General features: G+C 34.2%; 1 protein-coding gene across 1 annotated transcript; it reads left to right on the top strand.

Annotated features, from left to right (window-relative positions):
- Positions 1-1,751: 1,751 nt before the first annotated feature.
- On the top strand, positions 1,752-22,434 carry LOC149949096 (SEC14-like protein 2). The gene is made up of 12 exons (XM_090169174.1): positions 1,752-1,771; positions 8,835-8,948; positions 16,151-16,220; positions 16,619-16,662; positions 16,787-16,849; positions 16,952-17,140; positions 17,712-17,790; positions 17,860-17,943; positions 18,696-18,779; positions 19,639-19,736; positions 19,797-20,097; positions 20,359-22,434. The coding sequence occupies exons 2-12, from the start codon at positions 8,838-8,840 to the stop codon at positions 20,475-20,477; spliced, it is 1,242 nt and encodes a 413-aa protein (XP_090025300.1). The 5' UTR covers positions 1,752-1,771; positions 8,835-8,837; the 3' UTR covers positions 20,478-22,434.
- Positions 22,435-23,376: the final 942 nt, after the last annotated feature.

The following is a 23,376-nucleotide window of genomic DNA, read 5'->3' as shown; positions in this document are numbered from 1 at the left end:
AGCCCAGGTTCCGAAACGAAACGCAAGATTTGCTTCGGGGTATTGGAAAGATCACTCGTTTCCAGCCTATGCATACCAAGATGCTCAAACCTTTGAGCCGCATAAGAGTCACCGACACAAAGGACAGAATAGTTTCCTCCTTTGCAAGGAATGCCCTGCAAAAAGGACTCTAACTGATACCAATCAGATGCAGATGTCTATTAAGCTGGCAGTGACCTAAAAGTAGGCCCGTAACCACCCTGATACTACTCATTAATCTCCTTGGCCTGCCTCTGACCATCCGTCTCAAGCCAAAACCTGACCTGTCTCTCAGCCATAGTGCCATGTACATGGCGGCGAGCCAGGCCATTGGGTATCGGAATAGCAGGTTCAGCACTTAAGAACCTAGCCTCCGCACCCTAGTTGGCCAGAGTGTCGGCCATCTCATTGCCATGATGCCCCTTATGACCCTTACTGACTGTCCAAGAAAATCTGAACAGTTTTTCCCCGATACTTCTTAAGGCAGAGGTCTACACAGAAGCAGATGGCCGAAATCTCAGCCTGAAAAACCGTAGCAAGGCTCTCAGACAAGCCAAATTTCTTAGTCTGACAATAAACTCCAGCACCCACCCCTGAGTGAGTCTTGTAGCCGTGAACCAAACAATTTCACCCTTGGATCCAAAAACTGTGTCGCAAGACCAGTCTAGACAAATTGGAAAGAAAACACAAAACCACTTTTCAAAGTGTAACTTTGCAACTATGTTGTCAGAACCCATCAATAAAATCAGTTACTGACAATAATATAATAAAAAAAATAATAATCAGCTAGGCACCACCTTAACAATTTGGTTTGGCTGCACTCCCAATTAGCACCAATAGGCACTGATAATTGCAACCTCCTCTATATAAAGAAGGAGCGGTAGAATAATCAGGAGCCCCTCCAGAGAAACGCTTGGGCTAGCTCCTATAATGTTAACACTAGACAGCCTTTGCACAGTGCGTAGTTGAGCCTGAACTGACTTTAGCACTATCCTCGGCCATAAACCACTGCTGCATACGTCAGCATAGGTAGTATGACTACGAATGTAGTTTACGCACGACGGAGCACCCCCTCATTTTAGTCTTCGGGTTAAAGCTCATTTTGATGCCGAGATTTCTAAGAGGTAGATAGGTTGAGGCGGAACTGTGGCATGCCCAGCCAGATCTCCTGTATTGATACCATGTGATTTCTGTCTTTGGGGCCATATCAAGGACTTGGTATACAAGACTGAAGTTCGAGACGTTGAAGACATACGTCAGCGCATAATTGACGCCTGCGACACAATCCGAAACACGCCATAAATCTTTCGTCATGTTCGAGAATCTCTCCGAAGACGCGTCGAAGGTTGCCTACACACCAATGGGGGCAATTTGGAAAAACGTTCGTAAATACAATGATCAATGTAATGTTGTTTGCCAATTTTTTCCAGACTTCTTTGAAACACCCGGTATTCACATAGCGATTTGGCGGGAAACTCGCGCTAAATGGATCCTACGAATGTTTGCTTAGTAGATACTTCTCTGGTATGATATAATTATAAACTTCTAGTAAAACGCCAAGTTTAATAATTGTGTCGGATTTAAAAGAAAAATAAAGTAAAAAATTTTTATTTAGTATAATTTTACTATTTGTCTTTCGCAAAGCCGACTTTACTCTAAAAATTTACTATATGTTTAATAACGTGTTTCACTGTTTTAGTTAAACGACTGTGTCATCCAAGCTTGACAGCAGCTCTGCTCGAGAAACACAATTGTAAATATTGTTATTTTAGTGATTAATAATGGGTAATTCAAAGCTCTATAAATCCCGTTATCACCTAAATAATTATGAAACCGATTACTTGGCTTACCCTAAGTGCAAAAGTGCGTTTAACTTTTAATTAACGTCGATGAGTGATACTCCTTAGTTAACTATTTTAAGTAGAATTCAGCATCTACCTGCCCGAATTGATAACTTTGTCTATTTCAAGTTTTATGATGTAGCTGGGAACGCGACGAAAGAAAATTGTCATATTGACGATACTAACGCGTTTATTATTTTAAATTGAATTTAAAGTGGTATTTACAAATGGAAAAGATTTTGATACTTTCTACACACATTTTAAAGAAGCACAATTAATGCGTAACAATAAAAATAAAGTAAAAAAATTATAAAATAAAAAATATGGTCCAACAGTAAGTTGTGTATAGAAATGTTCAGATAATACATTGAAATCGGTCCTAGACTACCAAGGCTAATTTAAAGTAATTAGGAATTAACAATAATAAAAAAGTAAATGGACCGTATCTGTTAGTGTTGAAATAATATACGCAAATTTCAACTCAGCTGAATTAGATTGCAACAGGTGTAGCCATTATACCGTGCAGCAAGAGGAGCCGGGTTCGAACCTAGCTTGCGGCACTGGGTGAAAACTCGGAACAACTCCTTCTGCGTTGAGTTTGCAAGTTCCCCTGGTTTAAGGGGATTTCCCCCGAGCTCTTCGGTTTCCCCTTCCATAAAAACTTGTTGAGGTTATTGGTAATAGTTCGTGTAGGGAGCTGTTGGCTCGCGTGGCTTGAAGAGCTGGCCACCACCCTCCTACGAATTGTAAGCCGGCCACCTGAATTAATGGCTTCAAAAGTCGTTTGATGACTTAGGCCTAAGGTGGTGCCTTGGGTATTAGCCTAGCTGGTTATTATTATTAACTTTTGCACACGAATTATTAGCCAATTTGTTTCAAAAAGACGCCTAAATTACTTAATAATCAATCAAATAATTTATCAACATCCCACACATGTACCACCTCTTTTTATTTCTTCATTCGGCTCTTTCAATATTGGAAATGTTTTTTACATACGTATAAAAATATTTTTCTTTTGAATACAGTACTTAAAATTCAAATTTAAATAAGTTATGTTACAGTATTGTCTTTATGTCAATTTCTGTTTCTCGGGAGTCCTACTGAAGACTAAAAATAAAAATTGGGAACTTTTTCAATTCTGGGTTGATTTTTACGCTCAAGGCCAACGCCCATTGCGTTTAAAACACGAGCCGATAATTCCTCGACGACTCAGGACTCGTCTCGTCCAATGGCGAAACGTGTTTTAGCAGGAGGCATGACTTGGTTATTTTTCACATCATGTTTCAGCATGCTCAAGCCTACGCTCTCCTTACGTCTAAGTATATAAGTCATTGGATAGTTTAGCTTCGTAGGTGCTGAAAATTAAGGCTGAAATAGATATTGTACGTGTTTTTGGCGGGGAAACCATAGACATAATAAAGAAATAGACACCTTACGCGGAGTTTGATTTGCCAAAAATATAGGGGAGCGATAGATAGCAGACAACCAGTATTTGTTCCGTATTCCTGTGGTACCACGTTTAAGCGACGCCTGTCGATTAGGCAAGAAAATAAAAAATCATCACGTGACACGTCACACATGTTCGTGTTTGTTATCTCTTAGGTACTCTGACGTGATTCGCGAATATTTTGCCTGTGAGAATTTTAAATAAGGTAAATTTTTAGTATAATTTTTAAATAAGTCAATTAATTCTTTCAAAACCCAAAAAAAAAGCAGCAGATGATCTTATAATTAAAAACAAAAAATTCTAATTGCGAAATGATATTTTGTCAAAGGCTTAAGTAACTCCTGTACTACTATCCGAGTATCCCGCTTGTTGTGGTTATGGCTTGTTATGGGAATATTCTGAGATTCTAAATTGTAAACAAAAGTAAATGGAATTTTGATGAAATGGATGATTCTACCTTGGATTAATAATGATTCTACTAAAGGTATGTAGCTATTGTCCTTGAAATAAAATAAGTTTTGACAATTTAAGTCTGATGGCTTGACCCTTCATTTCTAGATTTTTGTCCCTCGCTAATTTGTGGAGTCTGAGCTTGCAATATAGATTAATAACTTTCTTAATGATGATGTTCGATTCCAACTTCAGCATCAAACATGTTCGTGGTGATCTGGTAAGAGGTCCATGCCAACAATATTTCGTAATACAGTTCTAGTTCTTAGACTACATTTCTTTTATAGAGAGAGGAATATCTCTTCATAACAACTAAACAAAATTGGCTAAAAACCAAGGAGATCTTACTCAAATTATAATAACATAATTAAACCTACATGAAATGATCCTTGTTCAAAATTTAAAGGTGAGAAGTTAGCATCACCGGTTTTTTCTATTTCACTTTCAACTGGATGTAATTTCTTTAAATTAAATAAAAAAATTATTTTGACTATTTTTACTTGTTTTAATTCTATGGAAACCAAACCAGAGTTGGAATGGCTTTTGGTGTGACCCACCTTTTGCCATTTACAATTTGTATATCCTGTTCTAAAAAGTGATCATTACAAATTAAATCATGATTTGAATGTGTCGCGATTTACAGCAATTGTCCATTGAGAAAGTTTTGTAGGTTTAGATAAGGGAAACCTATAGTTATAAAAAGATTAAATAAGAATGAATATTCATCGAAATAATATGATAGTTTAATCCTACTTATAAAGCGCCACTAAACTTAAGTGGCGCTTTAGACTAGGCGCCCACTGGCTCTCTGTTTCGTATCCGTCCTGGCTTCCACAAGGCATTGTCTCCGTTACGAAGCAAAGGCTTGTGGAAGCCAGGACAGAGACGTTACGAGGAGCAGTGAGCGCTTGGCCTAGGCCATGTAGTGCCTAACGCATAGGAATATTTATCCGGTTTAAAATCAGACGAAAAAACTTTAGGGGTGAATTTGATAAACGGGTAGTACTTTTATGTTAGCTAACATGTTTCATAATTCGTTTGTTATAGAAAAAGTGTTTTCTACTAAAAATCTTGTTTTTATTTGGTAAAAAAAGGTTAATTTTAGTGTTTTTACGCATTGCAATAACAAGTAAAACAATACCGGAAAAGGTTTCATTCCATAAGTAGGATTAAATTATCATATTATTTCGATGAATATTCATTCTTATTTAAAATCTTTTTATAACGAAACCTACAATACTTTCTCAATGGACAATTGCTGTAAATCGCGACACATTCAAATCATGATTTAATTTGTAATGATCACTTTTTAGAACAGGATATACAAATTGTAAATGGCAAAAGGTGGGTCACACCAAAAGCCATTCCAACTCTGGTTTGGTTTCCATAGAATTAAAATAAGTAAAAATAGACAAAATAATTTTTTTATTTAATTTAAAGAAATTACATCCAGTGAAATAGAAAAAACCGGTGATGTTAACTTCTCACCTTTAAATTTTGACCAAGGATCATTTCGTGTAGGTTTAATTATGTTATTATAATTTGAGTAAGATCTCCTTGGTTTTTAGCCAATTTTGTTTAGTTGTTATGAAGAGATATTCCTCTCCCTATAAAAGAAATGTAGTCTAAGAACTAAAACTGTATTACGAAATATTGTTGGCATGGACCTCTTACCAGATCACCACGAACATGTTTGATGCTGAAGTTGGAATCGAACATCATCATTAAGAAAGTTATTAATCTATATTGCAAGCTCAGACTCCACAAATTAGCGAGGGACAAAAATCTAGAAATGAAGGGTCAAGCCATCAGACTTAAATTGTCAAAACTTATTTTATTTCAAGGACAATAGCTACATACCTTTAGTAGAATCATTATTAATCCAAGGTAGAATCATCCATTTCATCAAAATTCCATTTACTTTTGTTTACAATTTAGAATCTCAGAATATTCCCATAACAAGCCATAACCACAACAAGCCGGATACTCGGATAGTAGTACAGGAGTTACTTAAGCCTTTGACAAAATATCATTTCGCAATTAGAATTTTTTGTTTTTAATTATAAGGTCATCTGCTGCTTTTTTTTGGGTTTTGAAAGAATTAATTGACTTATTTAAAAATTATAATAAAAATTTATCTTATTTTAAATTCTCACAGGTAAAATATTCGCGAATCACGTCAGAGTACCTAAAAGATTACAAACACGAACATGTGTGACGTGTCACGTGATGATTTTTTATTTTCTCGCCTAATCGACAGGCGTCGCTTAAACGTGGTACCACAGGAATACGGAACAAATACCGGTTGTCTGCTAGCTATCGCTCCCGTATTAACCCTCCGTAGAATCTTGGGTCTATTTCTTTATTATGTCTATGGGGGAAACATTGGTGTTAATATTAAAATGGTATACCTCTACACGTTTTCGCGGTGTTATATGGTCCATGTATTTAAAAATGTAAATTTTTATAAAATTATATGGTCCTTGTTTTTCTAATGATATAGTTTTGATAATAAATTTATTTCAATTATTTAATGGATATTTAGTTAAATTATTTAATAGTTTACTTATTTTAATTATTTTTTAGTTTACTTATTTTAATTATTTTTTAGTTTACTTATTTTAATTATTTTTTAGTTTACTTATTTTAATTATTTTATAGCATATTTATTTTTCATATATTAGTAATTTATTTTACAGTAATTTATTTTATAGACGTTTATTTTAGAGTAAGTATATTTTAAAGTAATTTCTGTTGTAGTAATTTCTTTTTATTAATTAATTATACTAATTTATTTTATATAAATTTATTTTAATGTAATTTATAGTGATGTCGCAAATAGTTGGTAACACTTAATAATTCGATCGAATATTCGATTTTTTCTGATAAAATAATCAAATATTCGAAAAGGGGGATTGAAATATTTGGTATTCCGAATAGTATGAAAAGTGTTCGAAAAACACCGGGTTTTTCGTTATGATTGAGGTTGAAGGCCGTCAAAGGAGAACCCGAGCTGCAATTGCTAAAAATAGGTTACCTGCATTCAGTTTCCGTAATCAGCTGTTAGGTTTCTTTTGGCTTGATTAATTATACAGGGTGTTTTCTTTTGCTCGGAAAAGTAATTATGTTCAAAAACTATGTTATCTAGAATGTTGTAGATTTTATTGCACGTTATCCATACCGGGGGAACCGCGTTAGCGAAATTTCCTCGAAGTCGTAAAACGTTTCCACATTTCTTGAAAATTTAATCGTGTTACATCAAAATTGTCAATTAGAAACTTGTAGAGCGTCATCAAAAACGTTGATCTTTCGGTGACGCGAAAACAAAAAAGGAATTTTTCACCGAAAATAACGCGACTTGGAAAAGTGACATGTTGAGCAAGCGAAACAAGTTTTCTCAATTTCAAATATTTTTGTTTTAAATAGCATAACTATTTAAAGATATCTTTTTCATTTTCTAAACGTGTATCCAAATTTGCAACACTCAATTGACCGACCATCGGTTTTGAAAAAAATTCATGAAATGCACCTTATCCGAGATAACGTGTTAAAATCTTAGTTGGGGATATTCTGATAAAATAATCAAATATTCGAAAAGGGGGATTGAAATATTTGGTATTCCGAATAGTATGAAAAGTGTTCGAAAAACACCGGGTTTTTCGTTATGATTGAGGTTGAAGGCCGTCAAAGGAGAACCCGAGCTGCAATTGCTAAAAATAGGTTACCTGCATTCAGTTTCCGTTTTGAAGCTTATGGCTGTACCTGAACACAATCAGCTGTTAGGTTTCTTTTGGCTTGATTAATTATACAGGGTGTTTTCTTTTGCTCGGAAAAGTAATTATGTTCAAAAACTATGTTATCTAGAATGTTGTAGATTTTATTGCACGTTATCCATACCGGGGGAACCGCGTTAGCGAAATTTCCTCGAAGTCGTAAAACGTTTCCACATTTCTTGAAAATTTAATCGTGTTACATCAAAATTGTCAATTAGAAACTTGTAGAGCGTCATCAAAAACGTTGATCTTTCGGTGACGCGAAAACAAAAAAGGAATTTTTCACCGAAAATAACGCGACTTGGAAAAGTGACATGTTGAGCAAGCGAAACAAGTTTTCTCAATTTCAAATATTTTTGTTTTAAATAGCATAACTATTTAAAGATATCTTTTTCATTTTCTAAACGTGTATCCAAATTTGCAACACTCAATTGACCGACCATCGGTTTTGAAAAAAATTCATGAAATGCACCTTATCCGAGATAACGTGTTAAAATCTTAGTTGGGGATATTTCATTCTCGCAGTAAGAGGAGCCGGGTTCGAACCCAACTTGTGGCACTGGGTGAAAACTCGGAACGACTCCTTCTGCGTTGAGTTTGCAAGCTCTCTCCCCACTAGTTGAAGTGGTTTTTCCCCGAGCTCTTCGGTTTCCCCTTTCCCCACCCTTCTACGCATTGTAACCCGGCCACCCGAATTAATGGCTTTAAAAGTCACTTAATGACTTAGACCAAGGGCGGTGCCTTGGGTATTAGCCTAGCGGATTATTATTTTTATTTATTATGTAATCATTATTCGGGGCATGGTTGTGCTTCTGGGGAAATTCAGGTGTACAGGGTGTTAGAATAATATTTCCCCTAGGCTAGAATTGTGAAATTTTCAGGATGCACACTAAAGTGAGAGGGCATGGTTACAAAAACAGCCGAATTGTTCGGAATTGGTATACAGCTCTGAAAATTGGCATACACGTGCCTTGAACTATACTCTCGACTACCTAATTTTCGTCCATATTTTTTTAGTAAGCCGCAGTGGGGGTCAGAACTCGCTTTCAACATCGTTGATTTAACAGACTCCTTTGTCTTTATGGAGTGTCAACTTACCAAGACGATCGCGAAAATAGTTCTTCAAAACTTCTAGGTCCTACGCACCTAAAACGTTTGTCGTATTACGGTATACCAGCATGGATTACTTAATATCAATTTCTGAGTAAAAATAGCTAAATGATAACTAAAGGCTGTAACCATCAGATCCTCGTCGCTAGCTTTTGATCGATATATTTATATCTTTAAGAATTTTTGTTATTATAGGATATGTTTTCGAATAAGGAAATTTTCAACTTGAGACCGTCGCCGGCAATTCTCGATTTACAACAAGATGTAGTTAACAATTTGGAAACGAAGCAAAAAGAAAAAATTGAGACGGTAAGGAATTTAAAGATTATAATTAAAGATGTAATGTTTCGCTTTTGTGTTTTATTGGGACCAAACGTTTCATCGGAAGCATAAAGGTTTTTTTATAGATATCCGTATTCTTTGAGATTAAAGGAAATTTACATATACATAAATTACGTTAGTTTGAAAAGCTTATAAGAATAGTTATAATTGGAATTTTCGTTCGTTATACGTTTATTACCTATGATAATTTTAACTTCGTAATTTTTGAAAGCTTTTTGCTTATGTCAACCTATCATTTACAAATAATATGATATATCTCAGAACTATTCTTGTATAATTTATGATTTGACCAAGAAATATAATTTTTCCTTTAAGTAATATACATTTTTGACTGGGCGTCTTGCAATTACACCAAGATAAAATATAACGAAATCAATCACGAACTCGACCATAAAATATTTTGTAATTTTCTAAGGTTAAAGTATGTCAACGTTTATTGCGAAATTAGATTCTATACTAAACTACGCAGGGAGTTTTCATAAAATCACAATCACCTTCAATTTAAGCTCTTTTATATTTCCAATTATGAGCATTTGTTATTAAAATTTCAGTTGAGACAAGCACATTTCACTTTTAAAGTGTCTCTTTGTTCACTGCAAATTTGAGGTACATTTAAAGAACACAATAAAAACACATTAAGATCACCTCGAACGGTGTCGATTTAAGATCACATACACTTCAGGAATGTTTGAAGAACACATACAAAGTGTCCTACAAGTGCTCTAATCATGTTCTTAGCACTTTTCAACGTTCTTACAACGTTCACATTATATGAACTAAAAATGTTCTTTTGATCTAAAAGTGTGCTATTAAAGTGAACTTAATATGTTCTGAAAGTGTATAGTGCTCTTAAATTCGCCAAATTATGAGCATTTAAAATGTTCTACAGATGTTGTTTTCGGAAGTGTACTTAAAATGCACAAAAAAAAATAAAAATCAATTTAATGGAAATGCATTTACATTTAATAACAAATAAAATATTAATCAATTTAATGGAATTGTATTTCCATTTAATTACAAATAAAATGAAAATCAATTTAAAGGAATTTTATTAACATTTAATTACAAATAAAAATGAAAATTAATTTAATGAAATTTTAATTTTATTTGTTTAAATAAAAAAACCTATTTTAATTTGAAATAGAGATAAATTTAAGTACTGCCACCAGGTACTATTTCTCAACTATTCAAAGCGCGAAATACCAAAATAATCTAATACTGCCGCCAGTGGATAACAAAAAGTATGAGAAAAAACACAAATCTGGTTTGTAATGGTCAAGTACTACCACCAGGTACTATTTCTCAACTATTTAAAGTGCGAAACACCAATATAATCTAATACTTCAGCTGCCAGTGGCTAACAAAAAGTATAGGAAAAAAACAATTTGGTTTTATAATGGTCATGTAGTGCCACCAGGTGTTATTTCTCAACTAATTAAAGTGCGAAACACCAAAATAATCTAATACTGCTGCCAGTTTATAACAAAAAGTATGAGAAAAAACACATATCTGGTTTGTAATGGTCAAGTACTGCCACCAGGTACTATTTCTCAACTATTCAAAGTGCCAGTGACCAAAATAATCTAATACAGCTGCCAGTGGATATCAAAAAGTATAGGAAAAAAACAATTATGTTTTGTAATAGTCAAGTACTGCCACCAGGTGTTATTTCTCAACTATTCAAAGTGCCAGTGACCAAAATATTCTAATACTGCTGCCAGTGGTTAACAAAAAGTTTAGAACAAAAAACAATTCTGGCTTGTAATGGTCAAATACTTCCACCAGGTGCTATTTCTCAACTACTCAGTGTGAGGCTGTGAGCGACCAAAATAATCTAATACTGCTGCCAGTGGATAACAAAAAGTATAGGAAAAAACCAATTTGATTTGAAATGGTCAAGTACTGCCACCAGGTGTTATTTCTCAACTATTCAAAGTGCGAAACACTAAAATAATCTCATACAGCTCATTGCAGTACAGATCATTACAAAACAGACTTTCTAGACTTTTATGTAATCCTCTGGCAGCTGTATTTGATTATTTTGTTGGTCTTTGTGGGTTAATTTGCTGTACCTTGGGAAACTTCTGTTTGACCTTGGAGGGGGGGGGGGTGCTATTTGAACCAAATTGGGTAATCTTTCCCCTTTTTTTCCGAAATTGTTGGACTGGAACAATAAGGACCTAGATTTTGGATCAAATATGAACCATTTTTGGTCAAATTTGACCTCACTTTTTTTTAGAGTGTGTACCTCAGAATTCTGAGTGCGACCTAATTTCTACTAAAAACCCTTAAAAGTGGCTATGGTAAGCCACTTCGCACATATAGCTGCAAAGATATAACCCTGGGAAAAGAATTTTCACTCGCCTGTACCTCAATTTTCGGTGGTACCTAATTCCTACTAAAAACCCTTAAAAGTAGCTATGGGAGGCCATTTGGCACATGTAGCTGCAATGATATAACTATGAAAGAAGAATTTTCTATCAACTGTACCTCAGAATTCTTGGTGGAGTCTTATTTCCCACTAAAAACTTTAAAAGTGGCTGAGTTAAATATGTATTCACAAAGTTATCTTTTGATATTAAGTTGAATTTTAGCCAAGTGTAAATTACTGTGAAATATTATCTGATTGAACATTAAAATGTGTTCAAAACCCTAACACGTTTTGCCTGTGTAATTTGAAAAACTAGAGACATCTTAAGATCACTTTGAAAGAATAGTGTTCTTGATATGCGAACCAAACGTTCTTGAAATGTAAAATGTTCTGAAAATTTTAATTCTACAATTTTAGAACACTTGAACACTTAAATAACACCATGGTTTACAAGAAGAACACATAATTCTTTTTAAGAACATTGTGAGTTCACATAGACACATTACGAGATCACATGGGAGCACATAAGTGTTCTCGATAAGTTCTCTAAATGTACCTCAAATTTGCAGTGTTGCTAACTGTTAAACTGATATACGGGTCATTCCATGACAAAACGCCTGCCACAGAACACCCGACCCCTTTCGATTTTGCCCAAATTTTGTATACAGGGTTTTTTGGGCCTAGGAAAACGATTTTGACAGTTTCATAACGATCGGTTCAGCCGTTTACGAGATACAGCATACGCGTTTTTTCAAAAGAACGCCTTGACCCCGTAAATGTTTTCTACTATATCTTAAGACATAATTATCGCAAAATCACATGTAATACCTCATTTTAAAGACAATGCGCACCCTAATATGAATATTTAATCAGAGTTGTCATTTGACGTAAATGTCATTAAAATCTGGGCCTTTAAATAATTTGACCTTTGACCTTGCCCAGACACCTCAGTCGTAGGTCAACGATTTTAGCATTTTTAAAATTCCCACTATCGAATACATAATAATCACTCAAAATCTCAAAGTAATATTTGTAGTTTTCGAGATATTATTTTTTGAAATTTACCCCTCAAATTAATGAAAATGCTATTTTATACACGAAACTAGTTGACCTACTAAATAAATTAAAAATATTATTATTTTGGTAATTTTGAGTTTAGAATATCAAATACACTAATTCTTAAATTAAGTTGAGTTATTTACATATTATTTTTAGTTTTGCATGTTATCTGTAGACAGAAGACATCACTAAATTGCTTGTCCTTAGTATAGTCTGGCGTTCAATATTATTGTAGCGTATCTTACTGCACCCTAAAATGGAAATGTGCTAGATATCTCAAGAAAACCCAATATTGCTCTTAGTCATATCGATTACGTTTTTAATAACGTAAAAATGTTTTAATATCTTTTTAATATATAATAGTTATAATTGAGTATTAAATATATTAACAGCGATAATTGAGTAGCGAAATAGAATTTATTTAACTGTATATTCTCGAACAAAGCCCTGAAATGGATCGAAATTGTTCGTTTTGGAGAGACAGTAGTAAATGTCATTTGCAAACACTTTCGAAAACAGTTGGTATCAACAACCATCTGTCCGAGGATGACAAATTAGTTCTTAGCAGCCGAACAGCTATACCTATGTCCAAAATAAGAAACATATGTCGTCACCATGAAGAACTTTTTATGAAAAGGTATTCAACGAGTCAAAAGAAGTGTATGAATCCTTTTGGGACTCACGACGCTGAAAGAAAGAGTGGACTAAAAACTATTTCATTGGATTTGTTCAAAAAATTAAAGTTACGAGGAATTGAAGTTATCGCTGGAAATAAGTTGTGCATCCAGTGTTTTATGTCTGCTGGAAAAAAAGTAAAGGATGAACTCCAAATACAGTTGGACGTTTCAGAAGTTCACACTGCACAAGAATCATAAGAAAGCGATTCTTTTTCATTTAGTCAACCTTGTTCATCGGGAGATTCGACGCAAGACGACAAAGCTATAGCTTTAGTGGCAGTTAACGAAACTCTAATAAACTTGGGAGAATCTCCTGTTAAAAGAAGTAAGAAATATATTGAATTTGAAAGAATTTATATATGTATACATATATAAATACATATATTTTTTAACTTTTGTACAGAAGGTTTGTCATCTCGCCAAAAAACAATTCTAAGCAGGACTAAGTTAAACGCTGTGAACAATTCATTGAAACGCAAATTAGAAGAGTCAATGGAAATTTCTCTTGATGAAACAGACGATAATATGGTTACGGACGATGTTTTTAGAAAGCTCGAAGAACATCGATTATATGAGAATATTTTGAACGAACTGAGAGAGAAATTCAATAACTCCAAGACATCATACGGCGAAAAGCTTCAGATCCTGACCTTGTCACCATTTGGAATACAACGCACAATGGAGGAATTTGGAGCACCAGAATACATGGTCAAACGAAGCAGGAATCTTAAATCTAGTCAAGGAATTCTTTCGCTACCAGAGAAACAATCGAAGGGATTAATATTGACCGAAGACGTTAAATCAAAGGTCGTTGAATTTTACGAAAATGACGATAACAGTCGTATGACACCTGGACAAAAGGAGTTTGTGTCAGTTAGAAACCACGAGACAGGTCAAAAAGAACATCATCAAAAGAGGCTTGTACTGCTGAACCTGAGAGAGCTCTATAACAAATTCAAGGAAGAGCATGATTTGACGTTAGGATTTTCGTCATTTTGTTATCTACGACCACCTTGGTGTGTATTAGCAGGTTCGTCAGGTACACATTCAGTGTGTGTCTGCACCTATCACCAAAATGTCAAGCTAATGATATCAGCTCTACCGTCTCCTTGTCCTTTAAAATGTGATATCGATTTCATGGCGCTCACCGTGTGTGACACTCAAAACAGGAATTGTATGATGAGGGTGTGCAAGGACTGTCCTGGGAAAAATGGTCTACTTGAAAATGAATATTTAACGAACCTTTTAGAAGATTTTGAAAATATAAAGTTCATGCAATGGGTGACAACTGACAGCACAAAGCTCATGACCTTGAGCGAGAGTGTTGAAAACTTTTTCGACTCTTTGGCCATTAAACTACTTGAACTAACGCGTCATCATTACACATCTAAGTCGCAATCTAATTATCTTAAAAACCTCAAAAACCTGGTGACGTAATTGTTCTCGGTGATTTTGCGGAGAACTATTCCTTCGTAATTCAAGACGAAGCACAAGGGTTCCATTGGGACAATTCTCAAGCGACAGTGCATCCCTTCGTAATCTACTTCAGGGTAGTCGAAAACGGAGAACTTAACCACTTAAATTTTTGTATTATCAGTGATACCAGAACACATACAACCAAAACTGTTCACAGTTTTTTAACTTATCTAATTCCAAATATAAAAACACATGTTCCTAATGTTAGAAAGCTTATTTATTTTACGGATGGATGTGCTGGACAGTATAAAAACAAATACAACTTTTCTAATCTCTGTTGCCACAAACAAGATTTTGGTTTGGACGCTGAATGGCATTTTTTTGCCACATCTCATGGCAAGGGACCTTGTGACGGAATTGGCGGAACAGTGAAGCGTAAAACAGCAAGAGTCAGTCTTCAGCGACCAGTGACTGGACAGATTTTGACTCCAACAGATATGTTTAATTTCTGCCTATCAAACTTCGAAAATATCAAGTTCATCTATGTTAAAAACGAAGAAATTGAGCGACAAAAGGAACTTTTAAAAGAAAGGTTTTCTAAAGCCATAACAGTAAAAGGAACTCGAGGGTTTCATAAATTCGTTCCGAAATCGTTAAATGAAATCATGGTTTCTCCGTTATCTAATGACGATTCGCTAACCACAGTTAAGGTTTCGACTTTAGAATTGTCAGATACTCGAAATCAAGAGGCTGAAAACTTTAAAGTGGGAAATTTGGTAGCCAGCGTCTACAAAGGCCAACTTTACGTTGGATTAATTGAGGAAGTATCAGAAGAGTTTGGAGACTTCTTTGTAAACTTTTTGCGTCCCCCTGGTATTTCGGACAAATACACATGGCCCAGAAGGATCGATAGCAGTTGGGTGTCAAGTGAAAATGTTCTATGTGCAATTGAAATTCTTGTAGGTTTACCAAATTCGAAAGGCTATCAAATCAAAGAACACGATAAAAATAAAATTACCAAAGCCTTTTCCATGTATAAAGAAGTTTAAGCTGTTTTGTGTAAATAAAAATTAATTGGTGTGTAAACTATAAAAATAAATGGTTTTGGTATTTCATTTTGTGTGTGGTGGGGTAAATTTCAAAAATTAATATCTCGAAAACTACAAATATTACTTTGAGATTTTGAGTGATTATTATGTATTCGATAGTGGGAATTTTAAAAATGCTAAAATCGTTGACCTACGACTGAGGTGTCTGGGCAAGGTCAAAGGTCAAATTATTTAAAGGCCCAGATTTTAATGACATTTACGTCAAATGACAACTCTGATTAAATATTCATATTAGGGTGCGCATTGTCTTTAAAATGAGGTATTACATGTGATTTTGCGATAATTATGTCATAAGATATACTAGAAAACATTTAGGGGGTCAAGGCGAACTTTTGAAAGAACGCGTATGCTGTATCTCGTAAACGGCTGAACCGATCGTTATGAAACTGTCAAAATCGTTTTCCTAGGCCCAAAAAACCTTGTATACAAAATTTTGGCGAAATCGAAAGGGGTCGGGTGTTAAAATTAAAAAAAAACTAGGTCGTTTTGTCATGGAATGACCCATACATGTATAATTGGTTTAATAATTAATTTCAGCTACGAAGTCGAGTTCAAGATCTTTTGCAACCAGAACACAACGATTTCTATTTGCTGAAATGGCTCAAAGGTGAGAAATGTTTAGTTTGTAAAACCCTATTTTTGTCTACGGTTTCAAATGTAGCGTTGTCCATTTAGATTTTACTAATTTTCTTTATTTACTTAATTTCAATATTGAAATTTGTGGTGACTCAAATTTCAACTCTCCCAAATAATCGGAACATTTATTAGCTCTATTAATAATAAATTTTCTGATCCTATGTGAATGTGATAATTTAACATAAATTTACGAACGTAATCGATAACTTTTGTTTTAAAAGTGTTTTAAAGTAATGGTGAAATTACGCGTTGCATTCTCAGTGGAGGCATTATTTATTACTTCAGTGGAATGTACTAAATAATTAACTCTACACGCGGATTTTAAGTTACTAAAAAATTTGATAAAATGTAACTTCCTTTACGTTACAGCTCGCAAATTTAATGTTGCGGCCGCCGAAAACATGCTAAAAGCGGTAAGTATGGTTTTTCATCACTTGTACATCTGTAAAAACACAGTTTTAACGTACTACGGCACTTGGGAAATATCTGAAAGCTAAAATTTTCTAACATACTATGTGGTTTGTCATTCATCTTCAGCATCTGAAATGGAGAAAGGACCATCGCGTGGATTACATTCACGAGGAATACGAACCACCAGAGGTATGTCTATATAGTTCTATAAAATATTTATTGTATCCGCTGTCCAATATTTTTTTTAAATTATCTATAAATCTGCATAAAGATGTTTTTTTTTCTACATAGGCGTTGGTAAAATACATGCCATTCAGTTTAGTCGGAGAAGACAGGGAGGGATCCCCATTGTGGATAATACTGTCTGGGAATATAGACATTAAAGGGTCCACTTATTGCGCCCAGAGATCGGACTACATCAAATATTATATATACATGCTTGAATACATGGAAAAGAACGCCATTCTTCAATCCGAAAAGGTAACTCTAAAGCCAACTTTTCCCCAATTTTGCTGCTGACTCCAGGTTTAACCTCGAGCTTGCGCATTAACCGACGAAGGAAATTACTCCTGATGCTTAATTAAATTATCTTATGAACTACAAAATATGTCAAATTATATCAATAAAGGTATTTTGACTTAATATTATTATCGTTTTGTGTAATCGAAAAGGATTTCTAAGACGATTTTTAGATTAAAATAATTTTAACTTAGCCTCGGCCAAAAAAACCACCCCTTCCTTAAACCTGGGCCAACAAGGTGCGAAAATATGAACGTCATTCACAACGAACAACTTGGTTTGTGTTCCTGTGGGGTAAAATGTGTTGGCTCATTATAATATGAATAGGCCTTGAATTTTTTTAAATTATCTGATCGTTTGAGTATTTGTCAAGTGACATGACTTTAAATAGTGACCTTAATTGTGAATCGATAGGGTTACCAGAATCATGGTTTTTAGACCATGATTCTGGTAACCCTAAGTAGTGGAAGTATTTATAGGTCCTGTATACCATTATCGGATAGTCAAATTAATGTTATTTTATTTTAACCAGCACCAGAAATTAATCACTCAAAATTCTGTAATCTTTGACTTGGAAAACTTTAAATGTCAGGGGTTTTTTTGGAAACCAGGTATAAAATAAGCTATGAAATAGTATTAATTTAATTCAATGAAAACCCTTTTCAATTTTTAAACTCTAGGTCTTGATTTGTCGGGATATGTTCATGTACAGGTTTACGAATTGAATTACCCGGGAATCTTTAAAAAAGCTATCGCTGTAAATGGTAAGGTGTTCAGTCTCCGTAGACAATTCAAAATAGCATTTTAATGGCAAAATATTTATATTTTGGAAAATAATGTACTAGTACAGATACGAACTGGTCACGTGGGCAGGTCGCTTTTCCAAGTGGGGCCGGTCACCTGTGGTTTGAAATTCAGGGGTTGAGTTAGTACAATCTAAATTTGAGCAACATTTTCGAGGTTCGATCATGTTTCGGTGCATCCCCCTCGGCCCGAGTTGGTGAAAAGTGCGGCCGATATCCAAATAGGATAGTCCTAAGAAATTATGATTTTATAGAAATTATAGAACCGCTGGGCTGCCATTGTCGTCCAATTTTTTTTAACAGAGATGGAATGGAAGACACGAGTTTTTTTTTGGTAATATTTGCTATTAATTCTGTAGTTTCAAATTTCACTTTAACCACGAGTCCTACTTAAACAAATTGTATTGATAGATTGCGCAAATTAATTGACTAAATCTCTACCAAAACAGTGGCGTATTATGATTCTTTGCGGCTCTAGACACCATTTTCTCATAAAGTGCTTTTAAGAAAAAGTGGTTTTTGGTAGATTTCCTTTTATTGATATTATTGAGGCTTGGAGACCACGAAGCCCTTAGCGCTTGACTAGTGTGCCTATGGGATAATCCGCCACTGCACCAAACTAAACGTCGCTAGTCAGCCTCTGTGCTAGTATACCTAAAAAACGTATAATTTATCTTCCGAGTTGATGAATAAAATTATCTATTCTTAAACAGCTCCGCTGATGTTCAAAATTATTTTTGGAATGCTGTCATTTATGAGAGAGGATATGAGAACGAATATGATAACTTTTGGAAAAGGTTAGTTTAAATCAAGTTTTTAAAAGAAATAATTTAAATCTCCGAATATACTTCTATAAATTTATGAAAAAGTGCGAAAGTACGTTCTTTAGCAATGTCAATTCAGAGCTAACCAAATTTAATTTCCTACCTAATTAATAATTTTAAAAATAAAAATTAATTAAAAATTTATTGTTTATAATACTGCTTTACTTAATTTATTAATTGATTTGTCAAGAAAATCGGGCATATATCATTTTTAAACCTTAATAAAATCAATCGATTATTTTATTTTTTAATTTAAAAAAACAACAATTCTGATCAGAAGAATACAATTCATTTCTTAAAAATAATTATTTAGATAATAGTATTCTCTTGAAACATGTACTGTCGCAGGCTTCTGCAGATTTATCAAACACATTACTGAAAACAAATTGCGTGTAAAATATTTAACTGGCTAACGCTACTAAGTACTGAAAATATAGTACATAAATGAGAAGAAATACAGGCGGTTCTAATCCGTGTTTAAACTAAGTAACTCACTCCTAGAGCGTGCTTCTCATGTATGTTTCATTTTTATAGCCTACATGAATGGCCGAAGCTATTTAGGCCGACATTTCAGATTTCACAAAATGTTCACCCAAATAACAATCTTTCAAAAGAGTCTTATTTGGGCCGAAATGTACAGATTTTAAAATTGTCGGCCAAATTAGCTTATAATAGTCATGAAGTTAAAAAAGTCGAAAGTTTCGGTCCATTTAGTCTGTGTGCTAATGGGACCGAAAATGTCGGTCCAAATAGCCACTTCGTAGGTGGCCACTCCTCACGTTAGAGATGCAATTCCATGTGTCCATTGAACTTTATCATATTATTTCCTCAGACGGTTGGAAAAATGCTGTGCTCGAGATGGTGGACCCCGATCAACTACCGAAACAGTGGGGTGGTAATTTAGAAGTGGATGGAAACCGGTGTTGCGAGGTCAATAAATTACTAAACTATTGAAGAAACCAGAACTAACACCCGATTTTAAATCTGCAGGTTATAATGGGGGGTGCTATACCAAATTCATGCTACAAGGTGCTAAGTATTGACCCGGACAAAATGAACAGTGCGACGGTTCCGAGTAAAGGCATGATGAAAGCGGACATACAAATTACTAAACCGGGTTCCATCATCAGTTGGACCTTTCAGACCGACGTCTACGATATTGGATTCGAGCTGACCTTTACCCCGGACGGAAACAAGGGCAACGTATGTCAAGTGGTTATACCATTAGACAGAGCCAACTGTCATTTGGTTCCGGAGGACGGGAAATGGAAGTGTCAAGAGACAGGAACATGTACGATCAAAAGAGTAAAAAAGAACATAAGTGTGTTAGTTAAATTTTTACCAAGTGCCATTCTAGCACGAATACAAATTTTCAGTTAACAACTAAATCATTGAGAATTAGTTTTAAGTTACCTATTATTCTTAATAGAGGGGTAACATTTATGAGCATCGATAATTATTTCAACTAACTGACACACTTATGGAACATCATTATAGAGCATTGTTCCACTTGGCATAATATAGCATTCACAGTTTTGATTTTCGTCTACAGATACAGTTTCATTTGACAACCGTTATAGTTGGTACAGAAGCAAGAAACTCATCTATTCCATTCAGGTCTTAACACCGGATGGAGATGTCACTGAAATCTCTTTGTGTCTGCCGAAATAAATGTTCAATATTAGTCAAATTTAAATGCTTGGCATTTAAATATTTATAAAATGGGCAGTGTTGTGCTCACATTTTAGCTTCTATTTTTATAAAAAATCGTAAACCTCATTGTTAAGCCTTGCGTACAATGTATCATCGCCATTAAATGCTCACTCGTATTGTGCCTGCATATTAGCACTAAGATCATATAATATTCTTAATGCATGAAATTAGTAATCCTATTATGCAAATAATTATTAGTATTTCGAAAATCCGATAAGACGATTAAAAGTTATAACCGTAAATATTTTGTCTGATATTACAACTTTTTGGTGTACTATATCGTTGTGGCTGGTAGTAGAGATATGCTTTTCATTTTTATACCAAAACCTAGCTATCTCGTAAATTTTATTATTTTACCTATTTTTCCAGCTGTCTTATTAACATTGGTGCAATATGGTTTATCAAGCATATTTGTCAAACGGACCATTTGAGTTATTGAATTTTTTCGTTGTAACTATTCTACTTCGTAATTTTGGAAGAACAAACCAAGTGGCAACTGATATAAAGAACGGATTTTATGCCAATTTTATCGAATAACGCTCTCATTATTATCTTGAGCATTGCAATCTATGCTCCTCCTACGCATCGTAACCCGGCCACCTGAATAAATGGCTTAAAAAGTCGCTAGATGACTAAGGCCTAAGGTGGTGCCTTGGGTATTAGACTAGCTGATTATTATTCCTTAAAATTTTAAGTTTCGGTACAAAATTCAATCTTTTATCTGAAGAACAGTTTAGCTTTAGCGATAATTCGGACTCTTTCGATAATATAAAATATCTTTATTGGTTAGATAACTGACAAAATTGAATAAAAATATTTTTTTTAAATAACATTCAGCTCGTAATGAAATATTTATTGAGTGTTCAAGGAACGAGGCATAATTGTTATTTCGCTGTTTATATATGAACGTAAAGGTCAAAGGAAATTTAATAAATCTAAAGATTGTTCGTCTTTGGGAAGTGTTCCACAGGGATCCACTCTCTCACCATTAGCAATGCTTGTGGACGATTTACTTTCCTTTGATAAATTTCTCGACCTATTTTCAGACTATGTTTAAGTAATATTGTTAAAATGCTAATGCTAATTGTTAAAAATGCAAAAAATGGCTGCTAGGGTGTTTTTAGAAATTAAAAAAATATATTTTAATTGACTTATAACATAACCCAGTTAATCGCAATTTAGACGAGATAAATAAATAAGCATCTCGGGCTTTGTATTAATGCATCGATGATATCTAATAATAATATTGAATATTTAATCATGTTAAAAAATTGGCTGAAAGTATATTTGGAATTTTAAAATATTTTAGACATTGTGCTAAAAAAATACTTTTTTTATTCTTAATCTGTTATTTTAGGCACAATTAGCCATAAAATCTAGTTATTGGATATGTAGTAAATAAACTGTTTTAAGTGTTTGGAATATAATGATGTGAAAACAGTGTTCTACCAAAACGTTAAATTACAATTATATTATACTTTTGTATTCTCTCCTATTGTAGTTTAATTTGCGAAATGACATCCCGAACTTAGCCAAACCGAATACGATTATCGTAAACTTGTACAATGTTAAGTAGTAATTGTTAAAGATACACTGAACAATATTGAAATTATTAAACCTATTAAATATGTATTATATCAGAGTTTAAATTTCACTAATCAATTTTTATAAATCTTTTACTACGAACTTAATATAAGTACTTTTCTTTTTCTGAAATATACAAATACTCGATATCAATATCTTCTCGATTACATATACCAAAAACCTGAACCTTTTTGATGACGGTGCAGAGTTCTACAATAAATTTAAAACAATATAGATCTAATTATGTAATTTTTAATTATTTTTCTTATTTTGTACCTATGTTTTACCTTTCTCGTAAATCTATGTTAATACATGTTTTACACTGAATAAAGTTGGCTTGTGTAATTAATGGTCTCATTAAATAGTCACCCACAATTTATTTTTACTCTACAGGTTTAGTCAACAACACATTTACTAATGTTTTTTTTGGACGGGTACGAAACTCGAATTTGCAGTAAATTGAGGGCCCTCAATAATTAAATTAACATTTCGTATCTTAAACCTATGCTACGGCGTACTTCACGAATGCAAAATATGGCCTTAATGCATCTTATGTATGTACTCACTCAGAGAAATTCGGTGGAAGCGCGGCGCTTGAATCAGCAGCACTTTTCTCGAAGACAAGCTTCGAAATCGACAAACGTTCACGTTTGTTGACAGACGCTTAAGAAACCGGAAAAATACAACCTACTGGATCTGCATGCTACTGCAGAAGGAGACGTTCAAGAAGACGTGGAGGAACAAGTACTTACTATCTTCGAGGATGATCCTATGGCAAGTTGGACGTCAACTGCGAGTCAACCATGTAATTGTCTGGCGTATCCTTCGAGGACACCAGTACCACCCATTTCATTTACCAAAAGTTAAATCTTTAAATGAGGCATATTATCCAAGACGAGTCGAATTTTGTCAATGGTTTCAGGAACAGACCAACGTCGTCAATTGGTTAGGTACGCTGGTTCAAGACGAGGCTAATTTTTTCCGTGACGGAATCTTCAATTTACATAATCATTATGAGTGGAATAAAAAAAATCCACACGCGACTACCGTTAGGTCACATCAAATGCAGTTTAGTCTCAACATCTGTTGCGGGATTGTTAGCGACCATTTAATCAGACCTTATTTTCAAGCACCCAGACTAACTGGTGAGTCCTACTTAACTTTTCTACACGACAATTTACCAGAGCTACTTGAAGACATACCGCTAGCAGTGAGACAACGGTTGTGGTTTATGCACGACGGATGACCCCTTCATTTTTGCCTTCAGGTTAAA

This window comes from Leiobunum rupestre, chromosome 3 (genome assembly GCF_980474605.1).
Source record: "Leiobunum rupestre chromosome 3, qqLeiRupe1.1.hap1, whole genome shotgun sequence".
NCBI classification, from domain to species: Eukaryota; Metazoa; Arthropoda; class Arachnida; order Opiliones; family Sclerosomatidae; genus Leiobunum; species Leiobunum rupestre.
Note: the sequence above shows the minus strand (reverse complement) of the source record. Positions and strands in the feature narration are given on the sequence as shown.